The following is a 26927-nucleotide window of genomic DNA, read 5'->3' as shown; positions in this document are numbered from 1 at the left end:
AATCACAATGAGTAAAACCAAAGAATATAGTTCTGATGTGCAGCAAAAAAAATAGAAAGTGGCTGTAAGAAAATAGCTAAAGCATTGAAAATCCCCATTTCCACTATCAGGGCAATAATTAAGAAGTTCCAATCAATTAAAGATGTTACAAATCTGACTGAAAGAGGACGTGTGTCTAAATCGTCCTAATGTGAAGTGAGGAGGAAAGACTCTCCAAGGATCACAGCTGGAGAATTGCAGAGATTAGTTGAGTCTTGAGTCTCAGAAAGCCTAAAAAAATGATCAAACAGCACCTACATCCCCATAAGTTGTCCGGGAGGGTTTCAAGAAAAATCCTCTGCCCTCATTCAGAAACAATCTCCAGCATATTCAGCTGTCAGACAAGACTGGAACCTCAAACAGGACCGGCTTCTATGGTCAGATGAAACTAAAAAAGTGCTTTTTGGCAGCAAACCCACCAGATGGGTTTGGTGCACACATGGATAAAAAGTATATCATGCCCACAGTTAAATATACTGCTGGATCTTTAATGTTGTGGGCCTATTTTTCTGCTGGAGGTCCAGGACATCTTGTTCAGATGCATGGTATCATGGATTCTATCAAATACCAACAGATAAAAAATCAAAACCTGACCGCTTCTGCTAGAAATCCAATAATGGGCCATAGTTGGATCTTCCATCAGGACAATAAACCAAAACAAACATGAAAACCAACACAAAAATGGGTCACTGAGCACAAAACCAAGCTTCTGCCCTGGCCATCCCAGTCCCCTGACCTGAAACCTAAAGAAAATGAGTGGAGTGAACTGAAGAGAAGCAGCATCAACATGGAGCTGAAATCTGAAGGATCTGGAGAGATTCTGCATGAAGGAATGATCTCTGATCTCTTGTCAGGTGTTCTCCAAACTCATCAGGCATTATAGAAGATGACTCAGAGCTGTTATCTTGGCAAAAGGAGGTATTGAATAGTATTGAATAAAAGGGTGCCAATAATTGTGGCCAACGTGTTTTGGAGAAAAACATTTATTTCATAATGTGACTTTCCCCCCACTTTCAATTCTTTTCCTAATTTTATTAATTAAAGATCAAAAGGATAAACAATGCAGATTTTTACAGTCATCTTTGTTCATATTTATCAAGGGTACCAACAATTTTGTCCACGCCTGTATTGTCCTGTGACTATAAATAAACAAACAGAAGCGACTGAACGCATGTCCTGTTTCTTTTGTGAAATAATGGTAAATAACACTTTATTTCTGTGTGACCAATGTGCAATCTTGACACAAATTAAATCATTATAATCAATGTATCACTTATTGTTGTAAAACTGTGGTAAAACATCAATGCTTGGGTTTTAAATCTTTAAGTAAACAACAAAAATGCCAACAAAAGGTTGCTTTTATCATGTTCATTTTGCGATCACATTTCCAGTGATTTCTTTCTGATTAGTTTTCTGATAAAACTTCCATTTGTTGGTGAAATTATGGGTTTGTCTGACTTTGTTCTAGAGAGGCGAGTTACTATTTTAACAATTTACGATTTTAACAAAGTGCTGCTGAGCTTCTGGCCCGACGGTGGAAACCCAGCATGGTTTTGAGCTCGATGCTACAGGTCCGAGGCTATTAGCTCAGCCCGGCCCATTGAAAGCCCTGGCTCGCACTGGCCCGACAGTGGAAAAGCGGCTAGTGTTTTTCTGAGTAGGGACAGTTCTAAGGCTTTGTTTAGATAGACCAAATCAGTTATTTTAGCCTATCCTACTCAACTAATTTTTGTTTTTGTTATTTTGTTTTAGCAAAGAAATTCTATTAATCCTACTGCCAGAAATTTATTTCACAAATCAGATACAAAGCACATTTGTATGAAGTTGTAAATATAATTAAAAATGTAAATGCATGAATAAAATGGAAATTGTATGTAATGTGATCAAAGCCTTAGTCTTTCGATTTGCTAAGAGCTAATGGACTGCAAGATTGCATGATTTGTGGAAACCGTGATACATTTTTTCTTCAGGATTCTTTGATTAATAGAAAGTTAAGAACAGTTACAGTAACAATGGTCTTTACTGTCAATTTTAATCAATGTAATGTATCCTTTCTAAATAAAAGTTTTTTTCTTTCCAAAAAAAAAAAGACCCCAAACTTTTGAACAGTTATTGAGGTTCAATTCAATTAAATTCAGAGCAACTCACCTCACTCCAGCTGCCATAGACCCACTGAGGGCAGGGGCCGGACTCACAGGAGCGTTGCTCTGTGGGTTGTGTGCTTTCATCACAGCTGTTGGCAGGGTAGCCATTCTCATCCTGACACACCACCACACGCCTCTGGAATCCTCCGGCACAGGTACTTGAACACTGAAGAGGTGTGAAAGAGAAACAGAAGCTACATAATAAGAGAAGGGCCACACAATCAAAAACTTAAGCACATTTCTCACTGGACCAATTTCATTAGCTTTGATCGTATATGAAAACATACGTCAATGTACAAACACTGACCAACACAGATTTCTTTGATGAGAAAAATTACCACTGGGAATCAAGAAGTGGGGTTTTCCTTTGTTTTTAGAAAAGACTAGACCCAAATGACATTTTGTTTCAGAAATGGTTCAGCATATAAAATGCTTTTGATGGTCTGGCAAAATATATGACATTTTGACTAAGTTCTGAACTTGCGGTCTGAATTAAATATGATAAGAGAGAAACATAATACATAGACATGCCATAAATCGAGTGTCTATTTACACTAAGTGCAAATAGCATCCCCTGTTGGCAAACACTCTTTACACTAGCTCCGCCCACCAATGTCTGGTTGGATGTTTGAAAAAAGACGCACAAAATTCAATGTCTTCAGTGGTGCAGCAGTAGTGTGTAAGGCTCACAGACCTGGCTTTAATAAATATAATTATTTACACTCTATATTATTGCATCCTGTTAATGTATAAATACTGAGGTGCAAATAGTATCTGCCAATATAAAGTATAGATAGCATCTAATTACTATTTACTTTTATTGCAAATAACTGATACTTTTACATGGTGTAAATAGAATCTAACACTATTTTCACCTAGTGTAAATAACATCGCTTAAGAAAAATGCTCCTATTGTCACTTACTGTAAATAGAATATATCGCTATTTTCACTTAGTGTAAATAGCATCTATCACTATTTGCACAGTGCAAATTGCCGCTGTCATAAATAAATGCATCTTCATGTTGCAGTTAAATTCTAATTACTGTGAAACTAATACATTTTTGATTGTTTGATGAATAAGAAAACATTTATTTGCAATCTTTTGTAGCATTATAAATGTCTTAACTGTCTCTTTTGATCAAATGAATGCATCTTTTCTGAATTAAAATATTAATATCGTTCAAACAACAAAAAATCTTACTAACCCCAAACTTTTGAACATTATACATAGTGTACATGTAGCATAGATCAAGAAAAAAAGACACTTTTGTGCTTTTTTAGGTTTTTTCTTTCTTTCTTTTTTCATGAATCTGTCATAAAAGACTCAGGAATCGTGTGTCAAAATCTTGACTTATCAGTTTAAATACATCTAACAACTGATTGAATCGGTCAGAGCGAAAACTGTTACCGTGATGTCTGCTAATAGATCGCAAGATTTAAAGTATCATTAATGAAATCTTAAAAAACACAAATTATTAAGTGGAGTCGTAACAAAAATCATTCAATTCCTCGTGATTACTATCACTCGGAAGGATACAAATTATATATAGCTATAAAGGAAACAATGTTCAAAAGGTCTACAAATACCTACTTTAAGACACAGAGGAAGAGCTTCCCAAATACTGCACAATATTTAGCTGTTATTTGAATGCTACAGACTATTTAAAGCACTGATATCTTGAAGGAAACAGCATCATTTATCAAACAGAGGAAATGCTGCTCTCTGGTTGACTTGGAGAGTTCAAGTACAACACCTTAGATGTCATTCTGTTCTTGGGTTGGCAAAAGGTCTCTAACAGGACTTGTCTTTGGATTGGTGGATTGTATCTAATATCAGAGACATACAGGGCAGGGCATGCAGAGATGTAATCATTCTAAGATGTTTAGAGGTACTTACCGCCCCCCATGGTCCGGTCCTCCATTGATGCGACTGGGGCCTGCCAGCTCTATTACGGTCAGTTCGTCCGGTGGGAACATTTTTTTTCCGAGAATCAGGGTTAGGTAAAAAGCCCCCGTGGTCGCTGGAGCGAGACGGACACTGGGGCATGGCACACTCCTGCTCTGTTGCTGGTTGATCATCAGGGTCACACTCACTCATTTCCACAACTTGATCGCTGATGTTCATACACACTACTTGCCGTGTAGTTTTACCCTGACCACAGGATACGGAGCACTACAAATACAAACAGATACATTTTGAAATATTGCAGTGTTTATTTTAAATTATTTATCCATGCACATCATTATTTTTTCATTTATATGTGCTGTTGTAATCTTTAATCAAAATAACTAACAAAACAAAAATCTGTAACTCACATGAGATCCACTAAAAGCAAACAATAACAAACCAACCATCCAAACCGTTCCCGATTGACAAAATCAAGTCCAGCCCTACATTTTCTCTTGTTCGAGAAGCCATTTCAGTCAAATATAATGTTACAATAAAGAAGAACTATCGCAACTTCCGTTTCATGCTGATTTTAAGATAACCTACTACAGTTTTAACTTAGAAAGACTGTCAAGCTACGTAATGGCTTAATGGATTTACATTTTTGTATGAACTATTACTTAAAGGTGCCCTCGAATGAAAAAATTTAATTTATCTTGGCATTGTTAAATAACAAGAGTTCAGTACATGGAAATGACATACAGTGAGTCTCAAACTCCATTGTTTCCTCCTTTTTATATAAATCTGATTTGTTTAAAAGACCTCCGAAGAACAGGCGAATCTCAACATAACACCGACTGTTACGTAACAGTCAGGGTGTACGCCCCCAATATTTGCATATGCCAGCCCACGTTTCCAACATTATAAAAGGCATTAGACAAGGGCAGCCAGTATTAACGTCTGGATGTGCACAACCAAATCATCAGACTAGGTAAGCAAGCAAGAACAATAGCGAAAAATGGCAGATGGAGCAATAATAACTGACATGATCCATGATAACATGATATTTTTAGTGATATTTGCAAACTGTCTTTCTAAATGTTTCGTTAGCATGTTGCTAATGTACTGTTAAATGTGGTTAAAGTTACCATCGGTTATTACTGTATTCACGGAGACAAGAGAGCCGTCGCTATTTTCATTTTTAAACACTTGCAGTCTGTATAATGCATAAACACAACTTCATTCTTTATAAATCTCTCCAACAGTGTAGCATTAGCCGTTAGCCACGGAGCACTATCAAACTCATTCAAAATCAGAAGTAAACAATATAACAGTATACAATACTCACATAATCCGCAGCATGCATGACGAACACTTTGTAAAGATCCATTTGAGGGTTATATTAGCTGTGTAAACTTTGTTAAGGCACTGTTTAAGGCAAGCGCAAGCTCTGAGGGCGTGGACCATGGGATTTAAAGGGGCCGCAGCATAAAATCGGCGCGTTTATAATGATGCCCCAAAATAGGCAGTTAAAAAAATTTATAAAAACAAATCTATGGGGTATTTTGATCTGCAACTTCACAGACACATTCAGGGAACACCTTAGACTTATATTACATCTTTTAAAAACATAATCTAGGGCACCTTTAAATTGAAATGAAAAAAGAATAACAGTTCCTTTAGTTTAGTTCTTTGGACTTTTTCAGATACGGCAACATGGATTATGTAATGTTGATTTACTGGTTTGTCTCAATTTTAAACCAGTGGAAAGCAGGAGGCCTAAAGCAATCTAGCTACTCCATAGTAATTCTTGTCTTCCTGTATAAATGTGAACAGTATGCACACCGAACCCCATCTGCACACAAGACCCACAAAAAATGAACTCTCAATCAGTTTCCAATTACAACTGAGCTCTAAACACCAGAATGAGAGCAGAATGATCAAGGTCATTGGTCTAGAATGTTCGGCTGCAGAACAGCTGTGAATGAAAATACAATAGTTACAGTGTTGAAAGAATGCTGGCTAACACAGTGGCATGTTAATATAGTTCATATATACTGAATAAATACAGTGGGGTCCAAATGTCTGAGAAAACAAAATGTAATTTAATCTTAAAAAATAAACTTGAGAATATTTTATGGGGGAAATGAATGTTTAAGTATATTTAAGTTTCTGCACTATTTCTAGGTCACAATTCAAATAAGTAAATTAGGGCTGTCAAATGATTAATCGTGATTAATCGCATACAAAATAAAAGTTTGAGTTTGCCTAATATTTGTGGGTGTACTGTGTGTAATTATTATGTATATATAAATACAAACACATTCATGTATATATTTGAGAAATATTTACAAGTATATGTATTTATTTATATTTTTATATAATTTATATTATACATAAATAACATATTTCTCTTAAATATATACATTAATTTGTGTGTATTTATATATACATAATAATTACACACAGTACACCCACATATATTAGGCAAACTCAAACTTTTATTTTGTATGTGATTAATCGCGATTAATCATTTGACAGCCCTAAAGTAAATTCGTAAATTTTACTGGAGATTTTCCTGCTTCAACTGAAATAAAATAAAATTAAATTAAATTAAATAAATGTAAAAAAAAATTAGGTTAAATTAAAATAAAATATCTGAGTAATAAAATAAGTGATTAAATTAAAAAGTAATAAAATATTTGAAAACAATCATTATTTTTGTAATTCTGATTGGTGATGTTAGCGGTGCAAAACTGACAAACTTAAGCTTTAACAGATTACAATAAGATAAAAAAAAAAAAAAAAAAAAACAGGTATATTTTATTTACCGCAGTCCATTCCAGAACCTTCCACTGTCCACATGCCACTATGGAGCACACCTCACTAGCAGGAGGTTTTGTAAGATGAGCGCAGGCTGATTCCTCTGCTACTCCACCCTGCTGGTCACGGCAACTTACGTAGCGCATCCGAGTGCCCTTTCCACAGGTGGCGCTGCACTATTATAAAGAACAACCATTTTACAATAACTACAGTAAAATACTACAGAGACTAGCATAATAAGTATTTAGTAATTCATATACATCACATTAGCAGGGATGTACCTGTGTCCATGATCCAAAGCGCCATTGTGTTTTATGACCAGGATGTGACATCACTTTGGTGTCTGGGATGACAGGATGAGTTACAGGGCACTGCGAGAGTTCACAATCCTATGGAAGGGAGGAAGTGGAGAAGGACAACCAATTTTCAGTAATGAAGATCTGTGACTCTAGGGGTGAGGCCGGCAGGGCTTCATGGCTGGAGCCAGTGTGCTTGATTTATGCTTGACTGGCTGGAATCACTTGTTCTGGGTCACTGCGCCTTATGGTAAGTAGAAGATTTTAAACCAGGGGCCTCCCGCTTTCTCATACTGTCTGCCCTATCCCTCCTTTCAGTTCCTGACTCTCCCACACTCCCGCCTACCTATACTTATACTGCCTTCACATGCTATCGGAAATTTGATAATTCCCATTTCGTGATTAGTCGTGATTACAAGCTTATCGCATTTAAGTTGTGGGAGGGCGTTCATGTGCAATTTTTACCTAGGAAACTCGTATTTACAATAATTCCGAGAGCATGTGAAGGCAGCATTATTGCCCCTCTGATTCTGCTCAATCATTTTACATCTTTCTGGAATACTTGATTCTGATTGGTCAGTCATGGCATTCTGTGATCAAATAGTTTTGTATCAAGACTATAGTATAGTTGACCGTTTTCCTACATAGCAACTGATTTACTGAATATCTATGCTCGTTGCTTCTGCTTATGTTTTATATAACTGAATAATAAAACTCAGATTGAAATTTCACGTGCATTTATTTACTTCTTTCGTAAGTAGCTGTGTAATATGTGGGATAATGTTCCCTTTTAGTCATCCTGGTATGATCACAAAATAAACTCCTCCAGGGTGATACAAGATCCTTCCGCTTTGCGTCTGGGTCCTGATCATCCTGTCTGGGATTATTTTGTGATAATCCGTCTGACTGTACAATATCCCTTATTTATTACATTTTTTACTCTCTCTGTCTCTTATAGTATATATTACAATATATGTATATATACAGTATATGTTCCTAGACTTTTATCAACCTGGATGGCTTGATGGTGGGAAAAAGGGTTTTTTCTTTCATCTCATAAAAGCCTTGTGAAAATGAAGCTCTATAAAAACCAATGCCTCAGGAAAGTTCATAAAATAGTCTGTGAAACACAGCGTTCAGCCACTTCAGCTCTGCAGCAGAATTACACTGGAGGAGGGGGGAGGGGTAAATGTAATTTTGCAGGTATGTGTAGATTGTGAAGGTTGATAAAATTGAGATCCAGATGACTGCAGATTAACTTAAATGAGCATTAAATATAAATCTGTACTGGAAATATATAGACAGAGACGTTATAACCACGACAGCTTATCATGAAAAACTACACATGCAAATGCAAAAACAGAATACAGAATTCCCACACTGTTTGACCAGTGTCTTTTTAAATGATTTTTCCATCTTTCCAATCATTTATGATTGCTTGTCAAATCTATTCAATTCAGATTCATTAATGAATCATTCAGACAGATTTGTGAATCTATTCACTGAAATGAACTGATTCAAAACACTCACAAAATTCTCTTAAAGGTGCCCTAGAATCAGAATTTGAATTTACCTCGGCATAGTTGAATAACAAGAGTTCAGTACATGGAAAAGACATACATTGAGTTTCAAACCCCATTGTTTCCTCCTTAAGTAAATCTCATTTGTTTAAAAGACTTCCGGAAAACACCCGGATCTCAACATAACACCGACTGTTACGTAACAGTCGGGATCATTAATATGTATGACCCCAATATTTGCATAATGCCAGCCCATTCAACGCATTAGACAAGGAAAGGCAGTATTAACGTCTGGATCTGTGCACAGACAAGGTAAGCAAGCAAAAACAACAGCGAAAAATGGCAGATGGAGCAATAATAACTGACATGATCCATGATATCATGATATTTTTAGTGATATTTGTAAATTGTCTTTCTAAATGTTTCATTAGCATGTTGCTAATATACTGTTAAATGAGGTTAAAGTTACCATCATTTCTTACTGTATTCACGGAGACGAGAGTCGTTGCTATTTTCATTTTTAAACACGTGCAGTCTGTATAATGCATAAACACAACTTCATTCTTTATAAATCTCTCCAACAGTGTGTAATGTTAGCTTTAGCCACAGAGCATAGCCTCAAACTCACACAGAATCAAACGTAACCATCTAAATAAATACTTTACTCACATAATTCGAAGCATGCATACAGCATGCATGACGAACATCTTGTATAGATCCATTTGAGGGTTATATTAGCTGTGTGAACTTTGTTTATGCGATGTATATATAGTCGAGAGCTCGTGGGGCAGAGAGCGCATCTCTTAAAGGGGCGGCGCGCTGAAAAAATCAGTGCATAGTTAATGATGCCCCAAAATAGGCAGCTAAAAAAATTAATTAAAAAAAAATCTATGGGGTATTTTGAGCTGAAACTTCACAGACACATTCAGGGGACACCTAGGACTTATATTACATCTTGTAAAAAAACAATCTAGGGCACCTTTAAAATAAGATTTTTACAATTGTATTAATTACCATATCTTTTAAAGGCCTAAAAACACACATTCCCTGATATTGCCAGATATTCCAAGACTGTGGGAAACCAGTTAAGTTTTATTTCCTATTGTGTACCTGATGCTATGTGTGTTTGTAAACCCATGCTTTTCCTTCACACAAGGCCTTATTGAGTGCAGGTGATAAATATGCTGGGTGGGAAACTTCTTTTTCTGCCTTTCAGGCTGTACCTGCACCCACTTTCTTTTCTTTTTTCCAGTTTCTCATTTCAGGATGGCATAAAAACTTAGATAATACTTGAACATACCCAAGCGACAACACCTCCAAAATACTGTATATTCATTCATACAATACCTTTAGTTTGCAATGCAAACTAAATGAATAACAATGCAAATGGATCATTTAATATATCAGTGTAACAAATCATATCCATTTCCAGGCAAAACAGTGTTTGCAATGGAGTCTTAATTGTGGTGTGGCTTTAGTTGATAAAAGCAACCTGTAATCTGGCTTCTTGTTCTTTCATTTCACCAAGAATACAGCAATTTGAACAGAGTTGTTCTAATAGACTGATTGACCTCTTTATGGTTTCCAAAAGTCATATTATGAAAAATAACACAGTTCTGAGTTTGAGTGAGAGAGAAATGAATGAGAGTCAATATGAATGTTAGCTCCTACCTGAGTGTCTGTTGGACGTGTTGCTGCATTACATTCAGTGTCATCCATGACAGAGCCGTATGAGCCAACCACACACTTTACAGCTCTCATCTGATAGCCTTGGCCGCATGTGGTGGTACACTACATGCACAAATAAAGAGGGTGGTCAGTTAGTGACAGTACCTAGGCTAATTTAATATTACATAGTAATGCCTTGACTATGCTTTATTCTGGAGAATAAGTTCAGATTTAAGACTGTCCATATTGACTCGATGTGATAAGCACCCGCATGGGCAACCTGGGACATGGGCCAATAATTTGTCCACCCTTCTTCTTTTCTTTATCTCTTTTCCTCATCACTGACTTCACTGCAACAAGGTCAAGCTTATGTGGCAGCATTTGCAGCTAGAAAGCATATGCTTCAGTAAAGCACCTCAAACATGTATTTATCATGATTGCTTAATCTATGCAAGAGTGATGTCTAATCTCTATCATACTTTAGGACTTAAAGATAGTTTGCCCACACAAACACTGCAAATTCTGTGATTCCCCTGAAGAAACTATTTGCTTTTCTGAAGATAAGCCATAAACTGTTCAAGTAGGCAGAAAACACATTATTCATGAATGGATGATATTCGCAGGGCTGCATGTTTAGGAATATTCTATTTATACAACAGTTTGTTCTGGTTCTCAAATCTGATTGGCTGAGAGGTATTTCCAGCCATGCAATATTCTACCAGTATTACCACAGGAACCGTTTCACCATTTGAATCACTCCTTCGGGAATTTGCCGCTGGCCCTTATGTAGATAGTGTTTAAACATGAGGTATAATGCATTTTGGGTATATGAAACGGGCGATCTTTGGTCTTATTAATCTATTACTTGTTCCAGAGCTAATCAATTTGGCTTAAGGGATATATTAAGTTTCATAACTTTATATTTACATTGAAATCATATCCTGTACTAACTAGAGGGCTGCTTTTGTACTTTTGACTAAACTGTTTCCTTGTGTTTATTTCCTATTGTACAAACCTCATACTCTTATAATGGCTACTGTTGTTCATTTAAATATTATTGTTCAATAAATAATATTTTATATAAATAACATACTGCATTTGGTATTGAGAAAGGGTCCATTAGTGATGCGATTTCAACTTCAGCGAAAGTTACGTTAATACACCATTAGATAGTGGCAAAGACTGCCTTCATGAGTAAGTCAGATGCAAAGACTTATTTTGAAAATGACTGAAACAAGGTTGTAAACAAGGCCATTGTTTTTACTTTAAGCAACACCTTACAAGATGCAACTGAGATGCATTGACCCCTGCTGTCAGGGGAAATCCCCTTAAATGTTAAAAGGACAAAGACAAAGATATCGCTTTCCTCGGCGGACATTCAAACTGATTTTGTGATTATGAATATGATTTACTTGATTGACCTGATGAATATCAGATGCAGGTAATACACTATCTCTGACAAATACTCTACTCTACATGAAACAACTCAGCGTTCCTTCATTACTAGTTTTAAAGTGACGTTTTAGAATTAATAATGGAGGCTTGGGCTGAAACTGTTATACTGTCAACTTGAGATTTGAATCTGTGGTGGAAGGAAGTAGTTCCTCACAATAGAGGAACTACTTTATTAGCTCACAATAGAGGAACTACTTATTTATTTACAAACTTGTGTCGTCAAACTGTTCTATAAATGCAATATCACACTCTATATCAGCAGGGCTGTGATTACCTATGACCGAATCACAGCTGTGCTAATATAGACCGATATTGCACGGCTACAAATGTGATATTGCTTATATATAAAACTCTTACATTTTATATAATATTTAAAGAAATTATAATTGAACTGAAAAGGAACAATAAAGACATTTAAGATGTTACAAAAGATTTCTATTTCAAATAAATGCTGTCTTTTGAACTTTCTATTCATCAAAAAATCCTGACAAAACTTTATCATGGTTTCCACAAAAGTATTAAGCAGCACTACTGTGTTCAACATTGATAATAACAAGAAATGTTTCTTAAGCACCAAATTAGCACATTCGATTTTTTTCTAAAGGATTTTGTGACACAGAAGACTGCTGAAAATTTAGCTTTGCCATCATGTGAAAATAATAGAAAATAATAATATTTCACAATATTGCTGTTTTACTATACTTTTGGTTAATAAATGTAATCTTGGTGAACATAAGAGACTTCTGTCAAAACTAAAGCATTAAATAAAATCTTACCAGCCCCAAACTTTTGAACAGTACTGTATATATTACTTCTTTGGTGTTCAAAGGCAGTTAACATGCATCATAATGACAAACAATTCTGTCTATTACCATCTTTAATTCAGATTCTGTACAACTTTTGCAAAGTATAAAACACAATGATGCCTCTACATAGACGTTTTAGCAGCATTTTAGAATGTTGATTATGGATTCTCATGATGCTCACCATCAGTGCAAAATATTGTTCTTTGTCTATTCCCTAACCTTGTGGTCGCTTTCCGCCCACACCGCAGCTGTGATAATCTGTTTACAATATTTGCCAGCAACGACTGCACTCTTGAAAATTACATTGCATTCATCACAATGTGCTTGAATTTCCATTTCACTGGCATAAGCATCAAATATACTCAATGTAATACCTGACATACCTAAACATGACATGCACCAAATCAATATTTTATTCGCAGCAATAAAAGAAATTGTTGTTCTCACCTGTCCCCAGGGTCCCACCTGCCAGGCCGCACATTCTTGCTGTTGGCAGGTCTGTACCGAATCTGGTTTGGAAGAGTCACAGAAACGGTCATCCAAACGCTCCTCTCCAAACTGACACCAGGTCTGGCGGTGCTTATAGCCCTTGCCACATGTCACCAGACACTATCATTTGAATCCAAAAGGAACATGTTAGCAGTGGTATAAGTCATGATGGATTTATACATAGTCTGCATCAATCCAGATTACATTTGCTGCCCATGCTGGGTTTTTTTTACCTCTGACCAGTCTCCAGTTTTCCATTGAGGACACAGGAACTCATTACAGGGTTGGACTGTGATCTTTTCTTGTGGGTTGCACTTGCTTTCGTCATCAGCCTCTGACTTTCCACATAATGCACTCCTACGACGCGTTCCTCCTCCACAGCTCCTGGAACACTAAATAACCAAGAAAAAATCCTCATAGTAAGTTACACATCATATAGATACAGTCTATATTTTTCCAAGTACATAAATACCATTGAACAAAGGTATTGATTTGAGATCAGAAACATTTCTCACACCTCAGACCAGGAGGAGTACTCCCATCCACCAGGGTTGCAGTCTCCATGGCACACTTCCTTGTCATCAGGCTTGCGCTGACTGCTGCAATACCGATCATCGACCTTCTGGGTCTTTCCATCCAACCTGCTCTGTTTGGTGCAGTAAATGTCCAAAGTCCGGATGCCCAGACCGCATGTGGCTGTGCACTCGCTTTTGCGAGCAACGTACCACCTGTAAGGTAACAAAATGCCACCAGGATAAACCTCATTTAGTTAAATTTCTGGTTTCATTACAAAAAATACACTACTGGTCAGAAGTTTGGGGTCAGTTTTTGAAAAAGTCTAAAAGGATACATTTATTTGAACAAAACTACAGTAAAAACAATAATATTGTGAAATATTATTACAATTTAAAAGAAATGTTTTTTGTATTTTAGTATATTTTGAATTTACAGCAGTGACTGACCCCAAAAATTTGAATGGTTATGTTTTTGTTAAATAAAACACTAAATGTTTACGGAACTAGTGAATGTGGACAAGTACCTGAGTTCACAGTCTGTGTTGCATTGCTCAGTGATCACAACTGGTTTAGGAGAGCCATGGCACCGCTGATCAGACACCACCACTCGATCCGACTCACGATTGCACAAGATCTTCCTCTTGCGCTCTCCTGATGCACATAACATACAGCACAAGACATACACAAGTTCAAACACATGTTTGTGATCTAGAAAGAAGAAAGTTCCCCTTTGCATTTTCCAAATTTCCAAGAAATACTGAACTGGATGACCCGACAGCATCATACGTCTGGTTCAAGTTTACCGAATTCTAAACTGAAGTTTCTGGCAAACGTTTCACAAAAATATTTGTTGCTTCTCTCACACCCACCTTGGCACAAAAGACTGCAATCCTGCCATGGGCCGTACGCATCCCAGAAAAACTGCTGAGGTTTGTCCTCTATGGGAATGTTGTAGGAATACCTGACATCAGGGTTGTAGAGGTTTCCTACAGATAGCACCTAGTTGGTAAAAAAAAAAAAAAAAAAACACAATTAGGCCGAAAATATCATGCTACAAAAGAGTTTAAACACTACTGACACACTTTTGAACTGTTCAAATGCAAAGTTGTGTGACTTCACAATGTTAAACAACATAAAAGTTCATATGAAGCCATATTACCTGGATAATAATCTCCTCTTCTATGCGATCAGTGCAGTTGATTCTCTCAACAACATGGTCAGAGCCACTGTATTCAATAACAGCATTCCCCACTCTGACTTCCCTTTTAAACATACTGACCACAAAATCTCCATTGAGTAAATATTCTCCACGGCTGTTGGACAAGGCTGCAAAACAAAAATGAAACAACATGCATGCATGCTTTATTTTCTTTACGTTCAAAAAAAAAAAGTCGAAGCAAATATATATTCAGGCATGCAACAGGATAAACAACTCAAGCAGTGTCCATTTGTTTTAAACACAAATTTGTCTCACTACAAGACCTGCATGACCTAAGAAATAAAACGTTTTCATTTACAGTCAGATTTAGCAACAGTCAGGGCAGATTAGGCTAATCGGGGTAAAGAAATCCAGTATTCCGTGAAGAGGCCACGTCTTGCTCTACTGAAGTCAGTATGCTTCAAAAATGCACACTAATGTGATTATGTAGCTAATTTCCTGAGTTACTTTCCTCACTACTTCACACATTACACTGACCAACCCCTGTTTCCCTTCCCCACCACCTACATACATTCAAACAAACCCTTTCCAAAACGTCTACATTCCTGTCTTGGCCTAAACCACACATACACTGTAGATAAACATACATAAACACACACATATACGCCAAATACACAAAGACATGCAAAGATATCAATAAACGCACACGCACACGTGCACAGCTCACTAATCTGTTGAAAAAAATCACATATTTCATTAGGTGTGCAAAGTTCAGGAGCATTAACATGAAAAAAGTCTATAAGAGCGCTTGCAAAAACCCTCTTGTAAAGCTTGCAGTAAATTTAATCTATTCACTTACAGCACATTAGCCTACTTTAGCAAAGACATTTGATTCATTTTAAATTAGGACTGTTTATGAATATGCAAATCAATTTGACAATGTCACAGACATCCCATTTCTCCTGGTAGATCCAGGAGTCTCCCACATATTGATAGAGGCTCCCTGACGCCTGCAAATTATATATAATATCCCGGAAATCGAGCGAGCATGAAAAAACCCTTCCACCTGTTATTAATATGCATTTTTGATGATCACAAGTGGTCAGCTGATGCATTACTGTTTACTCCTGGTATTATCGTTTCAAATGTGTCTACACCATGCTGATCTGTGTTGCATATGTTTGGTTCAGTAATTGACAGACATGTTCAGTTTTTAATTGAGTGTGTGCGGCCGACGACTAACAAAAATTTTTACTCATGTACTGGGGGGCAGTGATGTAAATTTTTTGTCTTTCCTTGTATAACACCGTAACCGACTTCGCAGCAAGCCTAGAGGGAGGACGCCCCATTTGCATTTGTATTTTGCTTTCCTTCTGCTGACTGCTACAATAAAGAGACATCCACTCTTGCATTGGGTGTTTGTGCCTTTTGGGGGCAGAGCAATGAAGGGAGGGGTGTATTTGTTTGGGTTGATTTCAAATATCAACAGTGTTCAACAATGATTGTCAGAAATCGCGTACTGCAGTTTTAAGCAAAAAGTGTGCTTGATATAATAATTAGTTTCCTCATTTTACTTAATCATGCGCACAATATAAAAGCTTTTGATTTATATCAAGTTAATGAATTATTAAATTGTGCTCACAATTTATTTAAAACGAGGGAACAAAAAATGAAAGAAAATTCTTAATTCTTGGCCACGATATATATATTTTTTTCATGCATGTCATGTGCAGGGCTACAACATAGCAGAAATGAAAATAAGTCATATGCTATTCTATTTAATGTCCATTTCTTGGCTCACCGAGGTAGTTGTCGTCCTCTGGTTTCCCTGAGTAGCTGTGTTGTCTGACATCTATGTTCGTAGCACCACTGGGAATTCGCACCACAACATTGTAACCTGTAAAAAAAAAAAGGAAATAAAAAAAAAGCAGGAATTAATAAAATATTCTTCCTAAAATATTATTGTTCTTTTGGTCTGAAATTGGGCTAAACGGCATGGAACTGAAGTGAATCAAACTTAATTTGAACTCTGGGTTACTTTGACTGACATAAACAGAACTGTTTTCAACTGACGACCTGTGTCACCTACCATAATGCACTATGTTGAATGTTCCTGCAACAGTCTTGCAAGATGAGTTGTCCCCACCACACACCCCACACTTATCTCTCCTGGCCTTGGAGTTCAACACGTGGTCACATCCTGCTTGCTGTAGAAACAGGATGTAGAATTAATTCAGAGGACACTTGAATAGGATAATACAGGAATACTGCTTCAGGTTGATTCATTGACACACAAATGCACCCACCCTGCACAGGCCCTGAACACAGATGTCATTGGTGTCGGGCCCACACTGCGTGCCATCAATAACTCTGTCCCTGAGTTGGTAGTAAGCTGTGCTGCCCGCCACACGACAGAATAGCTTACAGCGATCCTTCATCAGAACTACAGCACACAGAGCAATGAGAGAGTTAATACAGTCTGACCTCAGCCCTACTGTATTTAGGACATTGATAATATGTTTCTCATCACATCTTTGTAATATGCAATTATCAAGTTAATTGAAATTTAATTGTGTTTGGTAATTTGATTTTGAAACTATGGAAACTTTGAAATCATCATCAAGTCTCAAATCATGAGGGAATCCTGGGGAATTGTTTAATATGGGTTATACATACCGAAGCAATTATGTAGTGTTTTAACACTATGTTGAAAAAACTGAAAAAATTAAGAAACATATTCTATAGGGACACTCTCAACAAATACTGAGGGCATATGAGCAGAGACTACTGGCAAACAGCAAGTGAGAAAACTAGAACAACAAGTGTTTTTTTTGTTATTTGTTTTTTTCTGGGAGCTTAACTGGCATAGTCACTATAATCTGTCATTGTTTAGAAAAGACCTGCGTGTATATTCTTCAAGCCACATCATTTTGTGTTCTACAGAAGAAAGTTTTACAGGCTTGTAATGACATGACGATTTTCATCTTTATGAAAACGGTCCCTTGCCAGTTGCAATCATTGGACTAAATCCCTTACTTCCGCTATACTTTGGCACCCAGCGGACATTTGGAGGTAGACCATTGATGTTGAAGTGCCGCCCATCAAAGCTGGCACACTGTTCCTCCCTGAAGTCTTTCTTTTGCTTGGAGCATGGCTCAGAGTTACAGGAACGGAATTTCATCCTTCGTCCTACACAATACTTTCCCCCATTCCTGGGCCTAAATGTCATAAAAACACACAATCAGAGCACATGGTCACATTGGGAACACTTTATTACAAAATCCTCATGTTTCTGTCTGACTGGAATTTAAACAGAGTAAAGCCTGCTGTATACCCAAGTGCACTGGGAATGCAGTTTCTTTTGAAGAATATTCTTCTTTAAGATAGCTTTGCTGCTGCCATTTGTCAGGGAACATTGAGAAACCTGGTGCCAATTCACAGTCCAGTGAGGATGCTAGACTACAAAGAGCAGCAACTTACATGGGTCGGTTGCACTCGCGCACAGCGATCTTGATTCCCCCTCCGCAGGTCCTTGAGCATGTGCCAAAGGGACTCCACACACCCCAGGCCCCCTCTATTGGAACAGAATCATGCTCTTTAGGGATGCACAGGCCATGTTTACAATGCTGCAAGTGAGGAGAAAACAAAGAAAAGATGAGATAATTGCAGAGTCTGTTATGACTGCTTGTTTGTTATAAAGTACACCAACTAGTATGATGAAGAATGCTGTTGATACACAGATAAGATTCAATTCAAAATCTCTTTTGTTTGGCTCAAAGCACCCCTTGTCAAGCATCTGGTTGGCTGAGTTGTGTTTAATTTCAACAAACTGTTTAATCAAAATGACACTTATGCATTTGGCAGATGCTTTTATCTGAAGAGACTTGCATTGCATTCAAGGTACACATTTACATTTTTAATCAGTTCTTGCATTCCCTGGAAATGGACCCCATGAATCTTGCCGTTGCTAGTACCGTGCCCTACTGTTTTAGCTGCAGGAAAACACATGAAGTCCTTTAGATTGTTTTCTTAATCATACAAATCTCTTTCACATGATTCATATCAACATTTTCAGGTGCAACAAAGCTACAGCACTACTTTGCCATTGCATTGCACGTGGGTCAAGCTTTCTGATGCAACGATTTGATTTAAAACGGTTTCACCCAATGATTACCAGACAATCCACATATATTGGGTGGTCCCTTTGTTAAAATCAAAACAAGCTGCAAGAGACTGATCCTGTGCGTATCTAGATATATTAAGTTGCATGATACCACAGAAAAGACATTCCATATGAATTCAGCCATATGACATTCAGAGAAAAAACAATGCATTTGCAGCAAGTTAGTGTTGAGCAGTGTTGGGGAAAGTTACTTTTAAAAGTAATGCATTACAATATTGCGTTACTCCCTAAAAAAGTAACTAATTGCGTTACTTAGTTACTTTTTATGAAAAGTAATGTGTTACATTACTTTTGCATTACTTTTTCTCACCTGGGCTGGGCTTGTTTGTTTGTTTTTTAATAACAACAAAAAAAAAAAAAGTTATATTTTTGGCAAATGTTAAGGCCTTTTCACACCAAAAGTGAAATGAATAAGCCTCAGGCTGAAGGAAAAGCATATTTATGCCTGTACAGTAGAGGGCACAGCTCAAACAAATCTATCAGCTGTGCTGCCATTCTGGATTAAAGAAGAATAGGATACAGGAGAAGGAAGTTGGTTCTTATTTCTAAATCTAATCTAAAGTAATTTTTGCTTATAATTATGGTTGAATTAGATCATTGAAGGTCAGCAGCAAAGACAATGGTTAATAAAGTGAGATTAAATACATAAAGTACATTTGTGTAATTTAATATAGTCAATTATTATATGTTTGCGTAAAATTCTAAGTTTGCATTTCACTGTTTTTATTGATTTTGAGGAATACTGAATGCTGCCCTTAGTTTCAGTCTGTCCTTTGTCTAGCTTTGTTTATGTTACACTGTGTTTGTAGTTGTTTTCTTGGTTATTTTCCCTGATCCTTGTTCCTAGTACTCCATTAAACTTTATTGAATATATCTTCTACGTCGTGCATTGAATACTGCAAACCAGTCCGTGACACCATCATGTATACACAGCGCACACAACACCTCTGCACTTTATTTCTCTCACCATTGGGACTGGAGAGCTGTCAGTCAATAAATGTGAATAAGTAACTTGCGTTACTTATTTGAAAAAGTAACTTCGATATTTTTTTGTAAATTGAAAAAGTAAAGCGTTACTTTACGAGTTAGTTGAAAAAGTAATCTGATTATGTAACTCAAGTTACTTGTAATGCGTTACCCCCCAACCTTGTAAAATTGCCCTTTCGTGATGCTATCTGCAACGCTTTTCATTTAGAGAACATGAAAGACGCTGTTCACAATCATTACCACTACGCAATTCAAGTTCACAATCTGGGAAACATTGTAAAACAGAGACAAGGGCAAAAACAAAACAATATATCAGTGTGGACGAGTGTCATTGTGGAAGTGATTTGGTCACTATTTGGATAAAATATGTGCTTGAAGTTACAATCTGTTTTTCATCTGCTTTGCAACTGCAACATGTGCAGAAATATAATGTGTTAACTCCATGGAGTTCTTTCAAGAGACATAATTGGTATCAGGGTCAGGGTATTAAAACTATACAAAACTATTAACATACTGCAAACTGTTGACAAGCAACCAGCCAAGTGTACTATTGTTTCATAATAGAAAAAGTTTGAGGGATAGTCCACCCAAAAATGAAAATCATAACTTCAGAAATTAAAATGATTTCTTCATTTTGTTCCAAAACTGTATGACTTTCTTTCTTCTTCACAACATATTTTGGAAGGTATTCAAAGATATTTTGGAGAATGTTGGAATTCAAACAACATTGGAGCCTGCTGACTTTCATTGTACAGACAAAAAAAAAAAAAAAACATTTTCTCAAAATATCGTCTTGTATGTTCCACAGAAGAAACACAGGTCAAAAAGGTTTGGAATGACATGATGGTCAGTCAATGAAGACAGTTTTCATTTTTGGGTGAACTATGTCTTTAAATAATACCAAATGGGTTCCAAGAAATGAGCGGTTTTAAATGTTGTTGTAAATGTAGTTTTCTGAAGTGCTTGCCTTTCCTGGAGAGCACTCTGTCCCGTCAGCCCATGGCATGTGTTGGGTCCGGCAGCCACGCTGGACTCCTTCTGGACTGGTGCACCACAATCTCCGGCACTGTGTCTGCACAACATCAAAACACTTACGGTCAGCTTTAACATCTAACTCTTCCACACAAAATTTGTACTGATGCCAGTTTTTTGCATGTGTAACATGCTTTGAATGTAACTGGATAACAAGCTCTACTTCATGTAACCAAAAAACAGATTTTCATCTTGGTCTTTTATTAAAAAAAACAGGTCCATAAATAATGTCAGACCAGATAATACACACTAGAAGAGGCTCATGTCAGTATGTTCTGCAATTCCTTGAGGGATCTTCTCACCATATATGGGCACACCTGTGTCCCAGGCCCAAATATCAGCTCACATTGTTTATTGACGTTATATATCTGTCCAGGCAGCTGCTGGGACAAACTGTATGGCCTAGAAACTGGCTCATCGAGCAAACACTCCCCATACCCTGTGCTAATGAGAAATGATAAACAAATGAGCTGAAGGAAAATAAAATAAACAAGAGACACAACAGAAATGTTCTCAGTAGGTGACCGAACACAAAAAAATTGAGAATCGGTTCAGTTTGCTACAGATGACGTCCTTTACATCTCAATTGAGAATGTTTAAATGAAAACAAATGCATGCTAACACTGGACATTAATCATTAAGTGGTGCTCAACTTCAAGAGTTGAAGCCAGCATCACAGCCTCAATAACATCCAGTCACTGTACTGAGAGTAAAAGTGGTTTACATACTCGAGGAACTCTGTGATGTATTTCCGACTACATTTGGACCACATCCAAGGATTGGTGTAATAGTTGAGTGTAGGGGCCATCACATGTTGCTGGTTCTTGACTCCATCCTCCCTGCATTTGTTACTGTCATCGTGAGGCATGTTGAACCTGAGGGCATGATCAAAAACACAAACAGAACAAGACAATGAGCAGGACACATGTACTCTGATCCACACAGAGTCTGTAAGACTGACCAAAACCAGGTCTTTTCACATTTATTGTATGATCCTATGAAAAAGCCAATAGAGACAAGTCGTGACGGCTGATTTATTCGGCAAGATGATTAATTGGCAGTCAATTTAAAAAAATAAAATAAAAAAATACATAAAGAAATACAGATACTAAAAATCTGATTAATAAATGAATGGCTAACTACTATTTTGTTCTAAATAAATTAAAAATAAGACATTACAGACTAAAATCAATCATTTTAAATACAAGTAAATTTAAGCATCACATTATGATGTACAGTATGAAGAATGGATATTTATTTAGAGATTTGCTAACGATTACATTTAACAGTGTCATTAAATTGTTTTTAGAGATTATAAGTGTTTTTAAAGGTGCCCTAGAATCAAAAATTGAATTTACCTTGGCATAACTGAATAACAAGAGTTCAGTACATGGAAATGACATACAGTGAGTCTCAAACACCATTGTTTCCTCCTTCTTGTGTAAATCTCATTTGTTTAAAAGACCTCCGAAGAACAGGCGAATCTCAACATAACACCGACTGTTACGTAACAGTCGGGATCATTAATATGTATGACCCCAATATTTGCATATGCCAGCCCATGTTCAAGGCATTACACAAGGGCAGCCAGTATTAATGTCTGGATCTGTGCACAGCTGAATCATCAGACTAGGTAAGCAAGCAAGGACAATAGCGAAAAATGGCAGATGGAGCGATAATAACTGACATGATCCATGATTACATGATATTTTTAGTGATATTTGTAAATTGTCTTTCTAAATGTTTCTTTAGCATGTTGCTAATGTACTGTTAAATTTGGTTAAAGTTACCATCGTTTCTTACTGTATTCATGGAGACAAGAGCCGTCGCTATTTTCATTTTTAAACACTTGCAGTCTGTATAATGCATAAACACATCTTCATTCTTTATAAATCTCTCCAACAGTGTATAATGTTAGCTTTAGCCACAAAGCACAGCCTCAAACCCATTCAGAATCAAATGTAAACATCAGAATAAATACTATACTCACATGATCCGACGCATACATGCAGTATGCATGACGAACATCTTGTAAAGATCCATATGAGGGTTATATTAGCTGTGTGAACTTTGTAAATGCACTGTTTTATAGTCGAGAGCGTGCGATTTAAAGGGGCCACAGCCTGAATCGGTGCATAGTTAATGATGCCCCAAAATAGGCAGTTAAAAAAATTAATTAAAAAAAAATCTATGGGGTATTTTGAGTTGAAACTTCACAGACACATTTTACAGATTACATCTTGTAAAAACTGATTCTAGGGCACCCTTAAAGATTAACTTTAGTAGAGTTAGATGACAGCAAAGGTAATCTAAATGTAAAAATAGAAGGAATGAGCATGAACAATTAAATATCCAATACCATAAAGGATAAAAAGTAAATAAATTAAATATTTTTAGTAAATCTTTAGCAAATATAGTGTTAAATTATAGGGGAGAGAGGTGGTGCGCGCTGCATAACACTGTACAGCACCAGGACTAAATCCCAACTCAAGAGCACAGCACTGATGTCACCACCTGCCACCGGATAAGAATGGAATTCAAAAAGGGAGTTCATTTAAAGGTCTTTTAGAGGTCATTTTTCATATGACTGTACATGTGAATTTGGTGTAGATGCAATAGTCAATACTGTGGGATAAACGTTAGCCACTAAATGAGGATGAGACTGTTATATGTGACATGATATAATTTATTTGCATTATTAATATTTGCCTCCAACACTATTAAGCTAAAAAAACACTCCAACACTCTATCAAGCAGAGTATAACTGAGTAGTTTAGTCATTTCTGCAGAAGACCTTGAGAAGTTGCATATCAGACACAGACACACTGTTATCGAACTGTACAAAAGGCAATGGAATCTCCCCAAAACATCCCAACATGAAAGACACACTACCAAAAATATAGAAAAAAGGTAGTGAAGGGGGCTGAGCGACTTGCAGAATGATGGACATTGAAGAAGTGGAGTATTTTAAAAGCTTTACTTTTAAAAAATGTAGAATACAATAGTAAAGAAATTATTTATAGACAATTGTCATGAATGGGGCTCCTTCGGCTCGTCCTCCGGACCGCCGGAGGGAGCCATCACCTGAATATTGAACTTCATTGATTCGGACTACAATTCCCATGGGCCCTCATTCCTGGGACTGATTGCACACACACCTGAACTCAATCACTCTCACACTATATAACACTCTCACATGCATTCTTACCTCGCGAAGTCTTGATTTGCCGAGGTGATCATTTCTAAGCGTTTTTCCCTGTGTACTGCCTATTGTTACCGACTGGACTGTCTATCTCTGTTGAACCTTGCCGCCTGCCTTGAACACTGCCTGTTATCTGGACTCTGTTTGTTCGCCGCCTGTCTCGACCATTGCCTGTCCCTGTTTATGCTCTTGCCCAAAGTCCCACCTGTTTGTATACCTTTGCTAAATAAAGCTGCAAATGGATTCCCATTCTGTCGACCCATCATTACAGAAGACTTCGCCGACTAGCGATCCAGCAGCTTTCATGCAGATTTCTTCTGAACTGAGTGCCCAAGCCAACCAACTAGCGGTGCATCAACACCAACTTAACCGACTGACATCACTCACGGAGGAACTGGTGAGAACGCTTCAAGGCCTCAGATTCACTCCCACCTAAGCAGCCGCTCCACTCGCTGCAGGCTCCGTGAGTTCCAACGAGCCAGCTACTCCCACAGTTAATCCTCGTCTAGCTCTTCCAGAGAAATTCGATGGCACGGCCGCTAAATGCAAGGGCTTCCTTCTGCAGTGTTCGCTGTTCATTAACCAGCAACCCTCCCTGTATCCCACGGATTTTAGCCGTATCTCGCTGGTCTGCTCTCTATTAACTGGCAAAGCGCTGGAGTGGGCCACCGCGGTGTGGAAAGATGACAACTCTGCTTTCCCATCCTTCCAGGACTTCTTACGCAACTTCAAAGAGGTGTTTGAACATCCAGCTGGAGGAAAGAGTGCCGGTGACCAGCTTCTCTCACTCAGTCAAGGTAAACAAACCGCTGCTGAATACACTTTGCACTTTCGCACCCTGGCTGCGCAAACAAACTGGGCCGAGGATACTTTGAAGCTATTGTTCCGCAGAGGTTTAACACTGGAGTTGCAAGCTGAGCTCGCTTGTCGAGACGAGGGCAGTTCGCTAAATAAATTCATTGAGCTGGCCATCCACGTAGACAATCTGCTGTGGACTCGACGTCCTGTTCATACCCCCACTTCAACCAGTTCAGCTCCAGAACCCATGCAGCTCGGGTATACACCCCTACTTCCCGAAGAAAGAGAAAGGAGGCATCTTCATCTGTGTCTCTACTGCGGTCAAGCGGGTCACGTCAAGATCAACTGCCCAGTTCGACCTCAAACCTCCAGTGCTAAAGCGGTGAGTTCATTCCAACCCTACAACTGCTTCAAAATTCCCATTCAACTTACCATCAATGATCGATGTCATTCCACTCATGCCCTTCTGGATTCTGGTGCTGCTGGAATGTCAGATTCCTTTATAAAGGACTATAATATTCCACTAACCGACTGTAAATCCATGTTGACAGTGGAGGCACTAGATGGGAAGCCCATCGGCGGAGGCAGAGTGGCCCATATCACCGCAGAGCTCACGCTGCAGATAGGAATTCTACACTCTGAGAAAATCCGATTCTACGTCATCCGTTCACCCAACCATTCCGTTATCCTGGGGTTACCTTGGCTACGAATACACAACCCTCACATCTCCTGGAAAGAAGGTCAGATTGTACAGTGGGACACGCAATGCCACAAGAACTGCCTGAAAACTGTCACTCCTCTCCCTGTTCACAGTACCACACTCCAAGAAACCAGTTCCGAGAAACCTGACATACCGGCTGAATACAGCGACCTGGCAGTGGCTTTCAGCAAGGCCAAATCTACAGAGCTACCTCCTCACCGTCCGGGCAATTGTGCCATCGACCTGCTCCCAGGCACCACTCCACCCAAAGGCCGCATTTTCCCGCTGTCACAACCTGAATCAGCGGCTATGAAGAAATACATCGAAGAGGAGCTCGCCAAAGGTTTCATCCGTCCTTCTACCTCACCAGCCGCCTCAGGGTTCTTCTTCGTCAAGAAAAAGGACGGCGGTTTAAGGCCCTGCATACATTATCGAGGTTTGAACGACATAACAATGAAATTCCGTTACCCATTGCCATTGGTACCTCCTGCTCTGGAACAGCTCAGACAAGCTGCCTACTTCACCATCTGCGTTGTGCTTACAATCTGATCCGAATCAGGGAAGGAGATGAATGGAAAACTGCCTTCTCCACGGCCACTGGCCACTACGAAACCCTTGTCATGCCGTTCGGCCTGTCCAACAGTCCCTCCGTCTTCCAGTCCTTCATAAATGACGTCTTTCGGGACATGCTCAACCGGTGGGTTATCGTCTACATAGACGATATTCTCATTTACTCCAACTCTTATGAAGAACATGTTCAACACGTCCGGGCAGTACTCCAACGACTAATTCACCATCAACTATACGCCAAAGCTGAAAAATGTGAATTTCATCGAACCTCTACAACTTTCCTGGGCTATGTGATCAGTCGAGAGGGCGTGGCCATGGATGACAGCAAGGTGAAGGCGGTACTAGAGTGGCCTCAACCTCAAACCTTGAAAGAGCTTCAAAGATTCCTGGGGTTCGCCAACTTCTATAGGCGATTCATTCGGAATTTCAGCGGTGTAGCAGCCCCTTTGACATCAATGACCAAACGACAATCCTCTCGCCTCGTATGGTCCTCCGAAGCAATACAGGCATTCCAAGAGTTGAAAGAACGTTTCACTTCAGCACCCATACTACATCATCCTGACCCTGAACTTCCATTCACGGTGGAGGTTGACGCTTCCAGTACGGGCATAGGGGCGGTACTGTCACAACGCCAAGGTGATCCTGGTAAAAT

The 26927-nt window shown here is 38.2% G+C and overlaps 1 protein-coding gene across 1 annotated transcript in view; it reads right to left on the bottom strand.

Annotated features, from left to right (window-relative positions):
* adamts9 (ADAM metallopeptidase with thrombospondin type 1 motif, 9) overlaps nt 1-26927 on the bottom strand; it is a 44413-nt gene that overhangs the window by 3662 nt on the left and 13824 nt on the right. Inside the window, exons 9-27 of the mRNA XM_048171915.1 lie at nt 21734-21880; nt 21308-21449; nt 20941-21045; nt 18284-18429; nt 17840-18021; nt 17110-17246; nt 16893-17010; nt 16605-16700; nt 14804-14970; nt 14514-14643; nt 14169-14295; nt 13647-13857; nt 13363-13521; nt 13088-13249; nt 10383-10502; nt 7177-7284; nt 6904-7071; nt 4082-4357; nt 2188-2349 (exon numbers count right to left, since the gene is read on the bottom strand). Coding sequence (XP_048027872.1) covers nt 2188-2349; nt 4082-4357; nt 6904-7071; nt 7177-7284; nt 10383-10502; nt 13088-13249; nt 13363-13521; nt 13647-13857; nt 14169-14295; nt 14514-14643; nt 14804-14970; nt 16605-16700; nt 16893-17010; nt 17110-17246; nt 17840-18021; nt 18284-18429; nt 20941-21045; nt 21308-21449; nt 21734-21880 — 2863 coding nt within the window. The remainder of the gene's footprint in view (nt 1-2187; nt 2350-4081; nt 4358-6903; nt 7072-7176; nt 7285-10382; nt 10503-13087; nt 13250-13362; nt 13522-13646; nt 13858-14168; nt 14296-14513; nt 14644-14803; nt 14971-16604; nt 16701-16892; nt 17011-17109; nt 17247-17839; nt 18022-18283; nt 18430-20940; nt 21046-21307; nt 21450-21733; nt 21881-26927) is intronic.

The sequence above is a fragment of the Megalobrama amblycephala genome, linkage group LG21, assembly GCF_018812025.1.
Source record: "Megalobrama amblycephala isolate DHTTF-2021 linkage group LG21, ASM1881202v1, whole genome shotgun sequence".
NCBI lineage: Eukaryota > Metazoa > Chordata > Actinopteri > Cypriniformes > Xenocyprididae > Megalobrama > Megalobrama amblycephala.
Note: the sequence above shows the minus strand (reverse complement) of the source record. Positions and strands in the feature narration are given on the sequence as shown.